Source organism: Neofelis nebulosa, chromosome 12 (assembly GCF_028018385.1).
Source record: "Neofelis nebulosa isolate mNeoNeb1 chromosome 12, mNeoNeb1.pri, whole genome shotgun sequence".
NCBI lineage: Eukaryota > Metazoa > Chordata > Mammalia > Carnivora > Felidae > Neofelis > Neofelis nebulosa.
In genome coordinates this window covers 34,693,042-34,709,381 of record NC_080793.1, presented here as the reverse complement: position 1 = coordinate 34,709,381, position 16,340 = coordinate 34,693,042, and the positions used below count along the sequence as shown (strand labels likewise).

The window sequence follows — 16,340 nt, the reverse complement described above, 5'->3', positions numbered from 1 at the left end:
GTTTCCTCACATGTAAAATGGGGATAATAAGAATCTCTACTTCTAAGGAGATGGCAGATATCATCTATGAAGTTGTTGACTTTCATAATTACTCTGAAGGTGACCTAGAGAATTCACACACAATTCTAAGAGTTGATTTACTGAGTAGGTACCATGCATCCATTATCTCATTTAATGCTCCCAAAGACTTTTTGTGAGTGGGTATTATGACCACCCCTGTCTTGTAGGTGAGGAAACTAAAGGCCCAGGCAGGTTCTGTAACCTGCCCACAGGCACACGGGAAGTGACAGAGGCAAGATTAAGCCCAGGTTGATGTGACTCCACAGTCCGAGAAGTGTGCCTCTGGGGCTCCCGACTCCTCCTTGGTTTGTGTGGGCCTTACTTGGCTTTCCTCAGCAGTCCCTTTCCCTTGGTGTGAGGCTAGAGCGCTGGTCACCACCTCCCCCCGCCATCATGGGAGCCTCTTTTCTGGTTCATCTCAGTGTTTGATGACTGCTGGCTGAACCCCAGGGCTGCACCGTGGGCTCTGTGTGTGAACGAGGCTCCGGCTGTGCCCTCCGGTGAGTCCACGCTGGACAGGAAGACAGACAAGTACAGAAATGATCATCAAACCAGGTGCTTCAGCCAGCCACAGACGGCAGGCCTTTGGGGAAGCAGTCTCAGTCAGGAGCGGGCATCACGGAGGGCTTGCCGGGGGAGATGGAGTTTGAGGCAAACTCATAGGGGGGATAGCATCTCAGAGTGTGAGGCGGAGGCCATGACATCTCAGGTGCAGCGAACCTCATGAACAAAAAGAACGAGAGGGGAAAAGCCATGGAGCCCATCCAAACAAGACTAATGGTGCCCCGGAGGAAGCCAGAGAGGGAGTTGGACATCCAAAGGGCTCTGATTGGGGAGGTTGAGTGAAAGTGGGCTGTGGGCTGTGATCTGCACCAGTCCGTGCCATGTTCCCGGAAGATGGTTCCTACCTGGGTAGGAGAGAATTGAGGGCAGGCATCAGCACCTGGGAGACTGGGAGGGGGGGGGCAGGGGTGCTATGACTACCCAGATGAGGGGAGTCCGTGGGGTGGTCTTCCCGCAGGCCTGCAGTCTAGGGAAGGCCACCCTGCCTCTCACAGTGCAACTCTCCACGGTGCCCCAGCTCTGGGCCCTGAGGCATGTGCCAAAGAGGAGGTGATGAGTGGCATTTGATTTATTCCTCATTCTTGGTTAGTCACCGCGGTCCTCAGAGGCCACAGCTTTCCCTTCAGTTCTTGTGCCTGTAACCTGTGTTAGTGAGCCTCTGTCCTCCTTCTTCCTTATACGGCCAAAGAAAGGAGAAAGGGACTTGTGGAGTTCTACCCTGGTGACAAAAGCCTTGCTGGCTGGCTCAGGACCCAAATCTGGGAACTGGGATCCTGGGGCTGTTTGTTTACCTAGCCATCTCTCTTTATCTCCGAGCAATGTTGTGCTGCCATCTGAAGTGGCCCTGAGCCGGCAGTGAGGGTGGGAGGGGGCAGAGAGGTCCTGACCCAGAGATGAGGGCATTGAGGAAACATCTAGCCCAGCCCTCCTTTTGCAGGTGGAGAAATTGAGGATCAAAGAAGGGATGGGATGTGCTGAGGTCACGGATCAAGTTAGTGTCAGACCTGGGCCAGAACTGAGGTATCCCACCTTCCAGACAGGCTGCATTTACGGGTGGACGGGAGAGACCCTCAGCCCCCAGGAGCAGGGGCCACATATGGGGTGCCTGCCAGCCGTCTCCATCCCAAGTTGGCCAAATCCAAATGGTGATTCTCTGTCCCTCTTGTTTTGCCCTCCTTACTCCCATCAAAGCCACCCCCAGTAGGCCCTTCCCTAGGACCCCAGGGCACAGGGTTCTCCCTGCCCCTCAGAACAGACAAGGTCTCCCCTTGAAACATGACCCCTCACCAAATAAAGGTATGTGCAATGTCTGGGGGGTATTGGCTGGATTTCTCACATTTCATTCCAATATTTGACAGTGAGGATATGCTTCATATTTTGAAATGAGGCTAAAGGAATAGATTGCATTTTCTTGTTTACCCAGATTGGATTAGCTTCCTAGCTCAAATAAATTTAGAAAAGAAAACAAGGGGCACCTGGGTGGCTCAGTCGGTTAAGTGTCATGCTCAGGTCATGGTCTCACTGTTCACGAGTTCGAGCCCTGCGTTGGGCCCTGTGCTGACAGCTCAGAGCCTGGAGCCTGCTTCAGATTCTGTGTTTCTGTCTCTCTGTGTCCCTCCCCTGCTCATGCTCTGTCTCGCTCTCAAAAATAAATTAAAAAAAAAAAAAGGAAAGGAAAGGAAAGGAAAGGAAAGGAAAGGGAAGGGAAGGAAGGAAGGAAGGAAGGAAGGAAGGAAGGAAGGAAGGAAGGAAGGAAGGAAGGAAGAAAACAAAAGCCACACTGGACTAAGATCCTGAAGGTTTTCACATATGGTGACACCCCCTTTAGATTACACACTCATGGCAGCTGGCTAAATTTTTCTTTTAAATGAGGATGAATAGGGGGCGCCTGGGTGGCTCAGTCAGTTAAGCGCCAGACTTTGGCTCAGGTCATGATCTCACGGTCTGTGGGTTCGAGCCCCACGTCGGGCTCTGTGCTGACAGCTCAGGGCCTGGAGCCTGCTTCGGATTCTGTGTCTCCCTCTCTCTCTTACCCCTTCCCTGCTTGTGCTCTATCTCTCTCTCTCTCTCTCTCAAAAAATAAATACACATTAAAATTTAAAAAAAAAATAAATGAGGATAGGATGAATATGACTTTTGTCTGCAAAAAAAAAAAAGGAAAACACACTCCTGAAACCACGTGAGCAAGACCTCTTGACCAGTCATGTTCTCTCTTTTGTTCCTTATACATTCAGCTTCTAGGCAGCAGCTCCTGGCTTGTGCACGATTTTTGTGTCTGTGTGTACTAAAGTAATTCAGCCTGGAAATACCCAGCCTCTGTGGGAGAACAGGCATGTGTCACCATCACTTCCTCGAAATGCCAATTATGGCCTTTTACTGACCTTGCTCCTCAGGGAGAAATGAGATAGAGTCAGTGGAAATGAGGGAAAAACAATATGATGTTGAAAAAATCACTTTCCTACGCAGATCAGCATGAGTCAGAATAAAGATTTGTGACCATAACCATATTGCACGATGTCCAGCCCCCAGTGGAGGCTACACTCTGTTCTGAAAAGCCAAGAGCTTTCCAGACAGGAGACAGACTGACCCAGGGGTTATCTGTCTTCAAGTCTCTGACACTTGAAGTCAAACAAGGATCAAATCCAAGCTAAGCCTCAGCTCTGTCACATTCTTGCTGTGTAATCGTGGGGAGGAGTCACTTAATGTACCAATGCCTCAGTTTCCTCACCTCTAAAATGGACCTGGAATGTGTCTTCTCTCAATAAAGGAGAGGTGATATTTCTATTGTTAATTAGATCAGTTGGTGGTGGAAGAGTAGGCTGGGGGGCATTGACCTCTGAGAGATTCTAGCTGTATCCTGTGCAGGACACAACTTTTTACAAAAATTTTGTTGATTTTTGAGAGAGAGAGAGTGAGAGAGAGAGCGAGCATAAGCTGGGGAGGGGCAGAGAAAAAGGGAGACACAGAAGAGAGAGAGACACAAAATCCGAAGCAGGCTCCAGGCTTATGAGCTGTCAGCACAGAGCCCGATGCAGGGCTTGAACCCACAAACCATGAGATCATGACCTGAGCTGAAGTCGGACGCTTAACCGACTGAGCCACCCAGGTGCTCCTGCAGGAAACAACTTTTTATCTCCTTCCTCTCCTCCCTTATTTTCTTTTCTACTTATGTTTACTTTTTATGAAAGTGTAACTTACATATAGTAACAAATATACCCTAAGTGGACAGCTCAATGGATTTATATTTATATTTATATTTATATTTATATTTATATTTATATTTATATTTATATATGGATTTATATACCTGTATAATTGTTATATTATTACATAATAATATATTGTATAATACACAGACCTGGGTAATCAGCACCAAGATCAAGGCACAGAACATTTCCAGCACCTCATATGCTCCCCCCTCAATTAATACTCTCCAAATGCAATCATGTCATAATTTCTATCACCATAGATAAGTTTTGCCTGCTCTTAAATGTCACGTAAATGGAATCCCATGTATGTGCTGTTTTGTGTCTGGCTTTTATTGCTCAGCATTGCCTGTGAGTGTATCAGTTATCTATAGCTGTGTAACAGATTACCCTTCAAAACTTAGCAGCTTAAAATAACAATGAACATGTATGAGCTCACAGTTTCTGAGAGCCAGGAATCCAGGGGCAGTTTCGTCGCATGGTCTAGCCCAAGATCTCTGACAAGATTGCAGTAGAGTGCAGTCTGAAGGCCTGACCAGGGCTGGAGAAATTGCTTCCAAGATGGCTTCCTCCATGGGTGTTGGCAGGATTAGTTCCTTGCCTTGTGGACCTCTTCACCAGGCTTGAGTGTCTGCTTGAGTGTCCTCACTAGATGGCAGCCAACTTCTCCCAGAGCGAACGATCCAACGCGGAGAAAGAAGAAAGCCACAAATGCCTTTTATGAGCCAACCTTGGAAGTTACACAGTCACTTCTGCCATGGTCTATCTGTGAGAAGTGAGTTACTAAGCACAACCACCCTCAAGGGGTGGGGAATTAGGCTCCGCCTTTGGAAGGGAGGAGGATCAAAGAATTGGCAGATATACTTTAAAATCACCAAAGTGAGAATCCGCTGGGCTCTTTTCCTTTGCTGCAGTTTGGCCAGAAAGACCTTTCTAACCAGCAGAGGTACCCAGGGATGGAGCAGGGTGCCTCACAGGTGATGTGCTCCCATCCCCAGGAGCGTGTAGGGAGAACCGAACTTGGCAGCTGCGATTTTGAAGGAATTTTAACATCAGCTGGCATTTGTGACTCAACTCGGACTAGATAATTCCCAGGGCTCCTTTCTATTGTTTTCTCAGGTATTCCCAGTTGCCCACATCTTCTGTATCACAAAGAAAAGGCCATGATTGGCCCCATCAGATGTACAGAGTGAACTTCTTTTTTTTATTAAATTTTTTTTTTCAACGTTTTTTTATTTATTTTTGGGACAGAGAGAGACAGAGCATGAACGGGGGAGGGGCAGAGAGAGAGGGAGACACAGAATCCGAAACAGGCTCCAGGCTCCGAGCCATCAGCCCAGAGCCTGACGCGGGGCTCGAACTCACGGACCGCGAGATCGTGACCTGGCTGAAGTCGGACGCTTAACCGACTGCGCCACCCAGGCGCCCCCAGAGTGAACTTCTTGATGCCCGTGGTGCCTCTGGCCACAATGGGGGTCTCAGAGCCAGCCACTCTAGGCCACAGCTGAATTCCACCTCAGGCATTGGTTGGTGGTTCTTAAGCCAGCGAATCTGGTCATCTTCTCATCAGACCGATAATACTCAGCCACAGGAAAGGTGTGAGGAAATGGGAGCCGTTGTCACTGCCGAAGGGCCCGTCAGCATTTGTACCCTCTTGGCAGAGCAGTCACAGTTTTAACCCCAAATACGCCTGTCTTTGAACCCAGCCATTAGCCATTCCACAGCCCCACGTCCAGCCGAAAGACTGGCTCCCGCCCCTGCAAAGCCACTGCCGCCTGGCGTGTAACGAGGAAAACGAAAGCGAACTAAATATCCGTCGGTATCCGGGCATCCCCTGAAGCCGTTCAAAGGGATGAAGAAGCTCTGAATGTACTGACTTGGAAATATCTCCAGAAAATGTTACATGAAGAACGCACATTGCAGAACAATGCAGATGATACGACTCCATTTAAGAAAAACATTTAAAACTCCGTGTACTTTTATTATATACTTCATAGACACAATCCAAGGCAACACACTCCATTGGCCATGGTGCTTACTCTGTAGAAAGGGGGTAGGATTCGGATAAGGGAGATGAGGGAAACTCTCTGACTTTACTCAATCTGTCTTAGTATCATCTGAATGTTTAAAAATGAGATTATATTTATTCCTAAGTGATTAATTCTTAAGCACATCTGAAGGTGGGGGTGGCAAGAGTTCTTCCCCACCCTTCTCTCCCTGGCTGTGCTGCCAGAGTCTGCTGTGGCCAGTCCTGGCATGACCTGCCCTTGGGTTCTGCTGTCCAGGGGCTCCTAACTGCCCCTCACCCACTGTCCAGGTGGCCTAATTTTTTAATGCCCTCCAAGCAAGCCATTCATGGATGCACAGAATGCAGGTCCCAGGGGCCTTAAAGGTCATAGAACCTAGGCCTTCCCCACTCCTAATGATGTCTAGGAGACTCTCCCAAGGCACCACCCTGCCCTCTGTCCATACACCTCCAGGGACGGGCAGTCTATGGCCTTACCAGACAGTTCCTTCCATGTGCAGACACTGTTACTGGTTAGATCACAATCCTGCACTCTGAGCCAAACCCCATCTGCCTGTAGCCCCCGTCATCAGCCCTATACCCAAGTGAGGTAGGAGCCAGCAAACCCTGGAATGAAACTCCTGTGTTCAAATCCAGGTTCTGTAACCAACTGGCTCTGTGATTTGGGGGAAATTTATTAATACTCTGTTCTTCATGTACCTCACCTACAGGATGAAATTAATTGTACATGCTCCATAGATGTATGGGGAGGAGAAAATGAGTTAACTTATCAAAAGTGCTTATGGCATTGCCTCACACACAACGATCACTCAGTAACAAATATTTGAAAAATAAGTAAGAGATCAGAGTTTTAGTCCTGGCAGTGTCCCCATGGGCTCTTCTCTCATCTGAAATGATTGAGGCCTTCTAGTCTCAGAGTCGCTGAAGAGGGACAGCCTGAGATAAAGCAAGTGTGACGCTTCTTAAGATGTGTGCACATTTTCTATTTTACTCTTTAATGTAAAAATAATAGTTTTGGTCAAAGATTGACACTCTGGGAAGGCTGGCCATGATTATCTAGTAGAATCTTGTATTTTCTTGAATATACCCAGAAACCTCTGCATGTATCCCAGGGATATTGGACCCTAGTTTGAGAATGTGGGCCTAGAGGATCCTCTGAAGTCCTTCCAGGGTCAGGTCAAGGTCAAGCCCTGGCTCTGGCATTAAACAGAGGGAGCACAGTCCAGCTGCCATGAACACATGGGTTCAGTTGACTCATCTCTAAGACAGAAGGGCCAGTCCCTGCCTGCCCTGCCTCCCCAGTGGTTAGGGAAGTTGAAAGGGGGCAGTTTGCACTGGGTGCTTGGTGCTTTGGACTGAGCGGCATGGAGTGTCAGCTCTGCGGAAGCAGCCCTTGAAGATGCTGGAAGCCCCTCCACTCAGGGGAGATCAGTGCTTCCTGAGACCACACCATCCTAAGTCCTAATAGAGCTTTCCCGGAAAGTGACCTCAAGGAGAGGCCAGGCTTCCTGCTAAGTGGGGTGGGCAGAGGACCTTCCAGTTCCTTCTTGGGCCCTTATATGGTCCCTGTACTACCAGCCAGGCCAAGCGGACCAGAGCCCAGGGCTGTGCTGAGTCCTCTGAGGACAGGCCTGAGCTCTTCTCAGCCCTTTCAGGAGCCATGACAGATGGGTGATGGAACTTCGCCAATGTCACTCTACCTGCCCAGCTTGGCATTGCCGGCCCCGTGTGAACTCAGACAGGCTCTCGTGAAGTCAGAGTACCTGGGAGGAGTCCTCCAGCAAGAGTCTCAACTGTGGTACATGTTTGTCCCTTTGGATGGTGGGCTAATGTGTCCTCTCAACCCTCCTGTGTTGTTGTGCATCAACCGTGTTCCTATTTCCTCCACTCAGTTCAATTCCTTGACCTTGACCTGGAGATGCTGGGTATTATGTGCTATCCAAGGGCTCACAGTCTAGGGGAGCATCATTGAAAAGAATCTTCTGTGATGATGGAAATGTTCTGTATCTGCACTGACCTAATTGCCAGTGCAACTAAGGAACTGAATTTTAAATTTTATTTAATTATTCAGATTTCAAAATTCGATCAAAAAATAGAAGATCTGAATAGACATTTTTCCAAAGAAATCATACAGATGGCCAACAGGTACATGAAAAGATGCTCAACACCACTGATCATCAGGGAAATGCAAATCAAAACCACAATAAGCTATCACCTCACACCTGTTAGAATACCTAAAATAAAAAGGACAAGAAATAACAAGTGTTGGTAAGGATATGGAGAAAAGGAAACCCTTGTGCTCTACTGGTGGGAATGTGACTCAGTGCAGCCACTGTGGAAAACAGTATGGAGGTTCCTCAAAATGTTAATTAAACCAATCTGTCTATCTGCCATAAGATCCAGCAATCCCACTCCTGGGTGTTTATCTGAATAAAACAGAAACACTAATTCAGAAAGATATATGCACCCTCATGTCCACTGCAGCATTATTTACAGTAGCCAAGATATGGAAACAACTTAAGTGCCCACCAGCGGGTGAATGGAAGATGTGGTGTATATATATGCAATGGAATATTACTCGGCCCTAAAAAAGAAGGAAATCTTGCCATGTGCAAGGCATGGATGAAGCTTGAGGGCATCATGCTGAGTGAAGTAAGTCAGACTGAGGAGGACAGATACCTAGGATCTCACTTATATGTGGAATCTAAGCAAAAACAAAACCAGAAGACAACCAAGGTCATAGATAGAGAACAAATTGGTGTTGCCAGAGGTGAGGGGTGAGGTGGGGGGTGAGATGGGTGAAGGGGGCCTCATTGTCCCGGCTAGGACCCCCAGGACAGTATTAGTGAAAGTGAACATTCTTGTCTTGTTCCTGCCCTGAGGGGGAAGGTCTTTAAACCTTGATGTAATGTTTAGTTTGCTCTCCATGTCTTTTCGGATCTCTTTAAGATTATGTTTATTTTGAGGGGTGCTTGGGTGGTTCAGTCGGTTAAGCGTCTGACTCTTGATGTTGACCCAGGTCATGATGTGACCTCAGTCAGATCGTGGGATCGAGCTCTACACTGACAGTGCAGAGCCTGCTTGGGATTTGCTCTCTCCGCCCCTCCCCCACTTGGACACCAGCGCTCTCTCTCTCTCTCTCTCTCTCTCCCCCTCTCTCCCCACTACCTCTCTTTCTCTCAGAAATAAATAAAAACTTTTTAAAAGATTGTGTTTATTTTGAATGTTTTTTAATGTTTATTTTTGAGACACAGAGTGTGCACGAGCAGGGAAGGCTCAAAGAGAGAGAGGGACACAGAGACTTTGAAGCAGGCTCCTCACTGTCAGTGCAAGGGCTTGAACCCACAAATTGTGAGATCGTGACCTGAGCTGAAGTCAGATGCTCAACCGACTGAGCCATTCAGGTGCCCCAAGATTATGTTTATTTTGTATGTGTTATTATACATAGTAACAGAAAACTCAAACAATAAGATACAAAGAAGAAAATAAAATCTCTCCCAAATCCCACCACCACCAGCACACTGGCTGGCTCTTTCTAGGCATATATATGTGTATGGAAAATCCATGTAACTTTACTTAAATATGACCTGTTTTGCAACTGGGCTTTTTTTCTCCATATTGTTTCATGGTCATCTTCCCAGGCCTGTGACCAAAGATTTGCATTATCATCTGATATCTGTCATGTTCTCTTGTAAAACTCAATTATCATTTGATATTATTTGAACAACTCTCCATGAATGTCTAAGTTGCTTCCCTTTCCCCCCACTATTATAAGCAAGACTGAACATCCTCATTATATCCTTCTCAAGATTGTATATTGTAAGGTTTTTCCTTTTCTTTTGTTTTCTTTCAATCTTTGTCACTAGAGATCTTGGGGTAGGGAACTAACATGATCAGAAGGAGGCTTCAGAAAAATGAACTCTGGGCATTCCCAACTTACTGTGGGACCTTAGGCAAATCCTTTCCCCTCTCTGGGTCTCTCCATTTCCTTCATTTGGAAATTGAAAGGATTCGTCTAGGTAACTGGTTACCAAACCTGGCTGTATATTGACATCACCTGGGAGTTTTAAAAGCCACAGACACCTGAGTCTCATTCCTGGAGAGTTGGATTTAATTAATATGGGGGTATAGCCAGGGCAGTGGAATTTTTAATCTCCTTGAGATTCGTTGAAGATCCTTCCTGCTCGAGTTTTGTAGAAAGGATGCTGTGGGGCAACGAAAAGATCTGTTCTTGGCATCCAGCAGGCCTGGGTTTGAATCCCAGCTCATTCGCTCCTGGTGTGTGACCCTTCACCTTCTCCAAACTTCCAATTCCCCGTTCTTGGGGGTGGAGTCGGGGAGTGGTTAAAATCCCCGCCCACCACGCAGGGTTTCTGCTAGTAGAAAAGATTCCTGCACAAAAGGGATGAGTAGTGACTCCTGTTCTTTTCTTGACCAAAGAGCCAACCTCTGGGCAACAAAGTGGAAATGGAAATAGTAAACATGTTGGAAAAAAACGCAACGCTTCTCAAATTCGGCTACCACTTTACCCAGCAGGGGCCCCGGCTGCGGGCGTCCAACGCAATGATGAACAACAACGACCTTGGTAAGTGGAAATGCGCTACCCAAAAACCTGCCCGTGGCTTTCCCACCTGTCCTGGAGGTTGTGGGGGTGGTGTGCGGATATGGCAGGGAATGTTCCACTGATACCTTCTCCAAGGGAGCCCTCTTCTTGAGCCTCACCACGTTGGTTACATTTCCTAGTTTTCTGTATTGGCGCCCGGCCTGCTGCCTCCCCTAGACTGTGGGTGCTTCATCTGCACTGAGCACTCCTCCCCTCCCCGGGGGGGGGGGGGGGGGGACTCAGCACAGCGCAGGGCTGGAGCCCGAGCGCACCCTGGGCGCTTTGTTTGGCTGAGTGAGAGGACATGTGGCGGGCCACAGGCTCACCGTGAGTCTTTTCCTCTTTGAATACCCTCCTCTGAGCTCAGAGTCCTCTCAGGACCATCGGGTCTGGCTCTAGTCCCTGCCCCCAAAGCCACCAACTAGCAGCACTACCCAAACCCCATGCCTGGGAAACCTCATAGCACTTTTAAGGTAAAAGTTGAAAATATAAGTTAAGCAGGTTACATTCATTTCTTCTCAGTTAAAGGCATAGTTATTATTTTTTTTCCAAAAAGGAAACAAAAGAAAATGTCACATTTTTATGAGCATCTGCCCAATAGGTATACAAGTCAGTTAATGAAAAGTGAGATCAGTCATTGACTGACTTACAGGCGTCTGTTGTTCTCAACCTCTGTGCATAGTTATTTATGATGGGTATTCCTGCTGGATGCTAAAAGGACTTGATACTGTGTCCAAAATGGACTATGTCTGCTAAGGCTGTAGGAAAATAAGAAGGAAAAACAGCAAGAAAAGGAGGAGGCCTAATATGTTAACATAATTGATCATTACATTTAGCTGTGAGTTTTCTAGAACCAAGGGAAGAAGACAAACCAAGTTACATTATTCTTATTACCAAAGAGAAGGAAGTGTAACAAGTTCAGAAAGAAAGAAAAAGGATGAGAGCTTCTTTCTGGGATTGGATTATGAAATAACTATATGTTCTAAAGGAAAAGGTCTTCAGTGAGTTTTTGATCAGATTCAAGCCTGTTCTACACATGGGGGTTTTGGTTTTTGCTTCGAGCACTCAGCAAAATGCAAATAGCCTAATACTAAAGCACATCTCAAATCTGAGGCTAGGTTAACACCCGGAAAAATAGAGGGGGGTGTGTAGGTGTGTGTGCACAGACCCGATGCACAGAGAACCACGTACACTTTAGATTGAGTTACTCAATTCAACAAACGTTGGTCAAAGTCCTGTAGGGCGCTGGGTGTTGAAGTTATAGGTTCCTGCTCTAGAGGGACATGTTCCCTGCCATCCTTCTGACCACATCGTTCTTATGCCTCAGTTGATAGAGCGCTACCACAGTACCTATAAGAAGTTATTCATTCATTGCTCGCCACATAGATGCCACTTTTTTCTAGAGCTGCGGATCTAGAAAAGTCCATACAACAAAGAGACAAAAATGCACCTAGTATCCTGGTTTATCTGAAGTGCCCTTATTTAAAATAAACACAAATAATTATCAGTCATTATTGTATAACAGAGGTGATAGCTACCCTGAACTGTTGAGGAAGGCCAGCAATCTAGATGCTTGTGGCCAGCTGTGATCTGGCTTCAAAACCAGCACTAAAGGCCTTGAGTTCTGTTCCAACATGCCGTAGCCTGACATTTTCCCCTCCCAGTTTAGATTAAGCTGCTTTTGTGCCCAGGGCTGCCTATCCCAGGGCTAACCCAGCTTTTGTCTTCTAGTGGCAAAATGGTCTGGAGGCCTTTTCTAGGGACGGAAGTTCCAGATGACTGGAGGTCAGGGGTGCTGCGGTGGGGGAGGGGCACCAGGATCAGCTGTGGGTTGGATAACCTGGCCCTTGGGGACACGCCCAGTCCTGAGAGTCTGTGACTCCAAATCCCAGGCCTGACTCCTATCTCCAGCAGCTTCTGAGGTTCTGGCCGGACCCTAGGGTGCTGGAGCTGGAAGGCCTTCACCCCCAGTTCCCTTACAGGAAAACAGAAGCCTGGGAGGGACTGTCCTTCTAGGCAGTGGCTCAGCCAAATCACACCAGAGATTACAGCAGGCACTTTTCGAGCAACTTTTGTGTCCCAGGACTGTGCCAGGGGACATAAAGGGAGCAGAAAGGCTAGTTCCTTGACTCCAGAGCCTTTAAAACAACCTTACGGGAGAGAAAAGACTCAAGGGAGTGCCTAAAAATTCAAGAATGCCTACACCCTGTACCCAGACAACGTGAGGAAGTGACTTGCGAAGACAGAGTCCAGTTAAGCAAAACATCCCCATTGGAAGTGGGCCTTTAGCCAGCCTTGCAAGGAAGTGCTAGATGGTGGGGGAGGTCAGGAGGCATTCTTGGTGGGGGGACCTAGTATTTTAGATAGGAGAGACAAAGATCCAAAAGGTTTGGAGGGACTGTTAGAGGGAGTTAGACCTAGAAGGAAAAGCAGGAACTCACAGAGAAGGGAAGGAAGGGCATTCCAAGCAGAAGGAACAGAATGGGCAGAGGTAGGACCAGGAGTTTGGTGATGAAAGCCAGTGGGAAGTGAGACTGTGGCAGTTTCCTGGACAGGACTGACAGGTGATAAAAATAATGGGCCTCCGGGTCACCCCAAGGAACTGTGCAGCTCTTCCTTCGGGGTTTCCCGCCAAAGGAATTAGAGCAGAGTCATTTAAGTGATTACATGCAACATTGAGTGTTGTTTGATGAAGTAGTATTTCTAGCTTTGAAGGCCAGTTTGTGCCCATCTGCTAATTTTTATAACAGAAACGCATCTGCTTCTGATAGCATACCAGTCTCCTCCTGCAAAAGAGAAGTCCTTTCTTTGCAGCATGTTCTCATCCCGCTGTCAGTGCTCCGATGAAGCAAGCTTCCATGCTTTCCAGCTGAATGTTTCTTTATCCCCGAGAGCCTCCTGCAGGCCCTGCCCAGCCACTGTGGTGGTCAGCAGTGTTTGCTGTCAAGGAGAGCGGACCGGGCCCAGCCTCTCCAGTTTTCTGACTCAAGCCTGCCTCTGCTGGCTCCTGGCCCCCTACTTGGTAGTCTCCAGTGGGTTTTGCCTGCCTGTAGGGTGGGTGGGCTCTTCCTTGGGGGATATTGATCCCCGAGGCCAGAGGTCAGCCAGTGCCTCTGTAGCTTTCCGGGACCCATTCTGGCTGGCGTGTCTTGGGTCCTTCCCATCCTGTGCACCGAGCTGCTAACAGAGTGTCCTGTGGAGAGAGTAGGGCACCAGGCATACGGCGGTGTCAGGGAGGAGCCGCGGATCCCCATCTATGTTTTCCCACAGCGATACCTCAGATGACTCCTCCCTCTACACTATTTATAGCTCAGAGGCTAAGCATGGCTCTCAGGTCCTGTAAATCTGCCCCCAAAGCTCTCTCCACTTAATGAAATCTGAATTGCCAACTCCAAGTGAAGACCGCTGTACGTGTGGAGGTGGGGAGGGGAGGAGGATTAACATGTTTAAAGGCAGCAAACACTCCTTCATGGGAAAGTCTCTCTTCTGTATTCTCAAGGAAGACTTTCCTAACAAGTACCCCAGATCAATTCCATCATCTTCCCCCAAAACCATCTCAGGAAAAGGTGTTAACTTCCCTCACAGCCATTCAAGCCAGAAATCTGGGCCTCTCCCTGTATGCTGCCCCCTCCCCAGCCGGTCAGTCACCTCCTGGCCACCTCCCTTGCCTGCCTCATGTCAAGCCCTCAGCGCATTCGCCTCACATCCTGCGACTTCTGTGGGCTCTCCAGCTTCTCTAGGGCGAGGATCTCTCACGGGGTGCCCATCCCAAGGTTTGTTCTGTCGCTCTGCTTAGTACACTTGCTGGGCTCCCACTGCTGTCAGGAGAGTCCTGGGCACGGCCCACATGACCCTTAACGATCATAGCTGATGCTTACACAGCGCTTCCTGTGTGCCAGGCACTGCTGTGAACACTTCCTATCTTACGCATGTGAGGCTCCCAACAACCAGGTGAATTAGATCCTACTATCATCCCCAGTCTACAGTGAGGCAAGAGATAAGAATACCTGCAGTCATTGGATGCAAGAAGGGTTTGGGCCGCAGCCTGATCTCGGAGCCTGTGCCCCCCACCTCCCCTCTTGGTGAGAGGCCCTGCTGGACTTCTCTCTCGACACCCCTGACAGGCCATCCTCTTGCTCTGTATTAGCACCAACCAGGCCAGGTAGCTTGAGTGAGCCTCCCAGTGACCCAGGCCAAAGTATCCCTGTAGAGGGCCATTCCTCCTAACCTTTCCCTTCCCACAGTCTATCCTTTTACCCTTCAAGGTTCAGTGGACCCGTTCCCTGCCATCCTTCTGACCCCACCATTCATTCTGCCTCATAGTTGATAGAGAGCTACCTGAGTACTTGTAATATTTCATCAAACTTACTGTTGGTATAGCTTGGTGCCCTGTTAAGCTAGATCTTTATTTCTGATCCTTGTGCTTGGCATATAATAGCACCCAGTACATGCTATTGAATATATAAATGAATCTAAAATTCTTCTCAAAGACATGATGGAGATGTTCAAGTTTGGCAGGAAGTGGTGCAAGGAGTTCGAGCAGCAGATAGAGGCTGGCCCAGAAGACTTGAGATTCCTTCTGGCTTGGACAGTAAATGAGTCTGGCAGTTGCAATGATAAGGGTTTTGCTTTAATGGAAGTAAAAAGCAGACTGAATTGAGGGAAGATACGGGGAGACTTGGCTCCTGCTTCCAGTTCCGTCACATACTCACCGTGACTTGGGCCAAGTTACTTCCCTCTCTTGGCCTCAATTTCCTTCATCCTCAAAATGGAGAAAAATAATACTTGAGTAAGTGGCCGCTTTGCCCTTCTCCCCATCCAGTCCTTGTAAGAGTGAGTGCCAGCTAGGGAAACTGCACAGACCCAGCCCAGGGTACACGGCGAGGGCACGTGGGGGGAAAAAGAAATCTGGGATCCCTATCTGTACCCCGAGCCATGGGCTGGAGACTCAAGTTCCTGTCCTGATTCTGCCACTCGCTCTTAGGGACCCTGAAACCTTTTCTTCTTGCTTCTCCAGGGAAAAGGAGCTAATGTCCTGGTGAGGATCAGATGTGTAAAATCTATGTAGACAGACCCAGGTTGTACTGAGGGAGGTGCTGGACTGAGCCTCCAGATGAGCCACACACCTTGTTTCTGTCTGGTACCAGCTTTATTACTTCGAGCAAGAAACATAGCCTTTCTGCCATACTTTCCTTATCTGTAAGTGGGAACGGTAACAACGCCCACATTCCAGAATTGGTGGTGGAGCTCCAGTGAGGTAGTGAGTGTTAGCATGCTTGCTAACGTGATACTTAAAAGTCTAGTTCATGTAAACCCTCTGGTCACTTTGGACAAAATGTTTCCACTCTTTGGGTTTTGTTCCCTGACATTTCCAAGCTGTCAGACATTCTGGTAGTCTCTAGGACCTGAGCCGGATGCAGTGTCTTCTCTGTGGGAGACTGCCCACCGACATCCATTCATTACTCTTCTCACAGGGGTGGAGGGGTGGGTAGGAGGAGCTCAGGCACAGGGTGAACTCCAGGCCCCTGGACTGGGTGACCTGTGTGCCCCTGCTCCCAGCCACAACCTGAGTAACCACGCCTTCCTGGGCGACTCTGCTTTATATGCTCTGTGTCACGCACAAGCTGATTCGGTTCTTGTTGCAGCTCGTATGCGTCGATCTGGTGGCCGCAGGTCTACCGGCTCAGCTCGGGAACTGGAAGACATCTAAGTATAGACAGCCTTTTTTCCTCTTCTGCAATAGCTACCTGTCTCTGCCACACCAGCAGCCCCCTTGACTGCCACCCACCAGTTCTACAGACCTCTTTGACCTTTCTCTTGTGGCTGATCTAGCTTGCTGCTGCCTGATGTTCATCTGCCTACACTGTAATTCATTTCAAAA

General features: G+C 48.2%; 1 protein-coding gene across 1 annotated transcript in view; it reads left to right on the top strand.

Moving 5' to 3' along the window:
- TMOD1 (tropomodulin 1) overlaps nucleotides 1–16,340 on the top strand; it is an 86,776-nt gene that overhangs the window by 68,206 nt on the left and 2,230 nt on the right. The window contains exon 9 of the mRNA XM_058694836.1: nucleotides 10,297–10,441. Coding sequence (XP_058550819.1) covers nucleotides 10,297–10,441 — 145 coding nt within the window. The remainder of the gene's footprint in view (nucleotides 1–10,296; nucleotides 10,442–16,340) is intronic.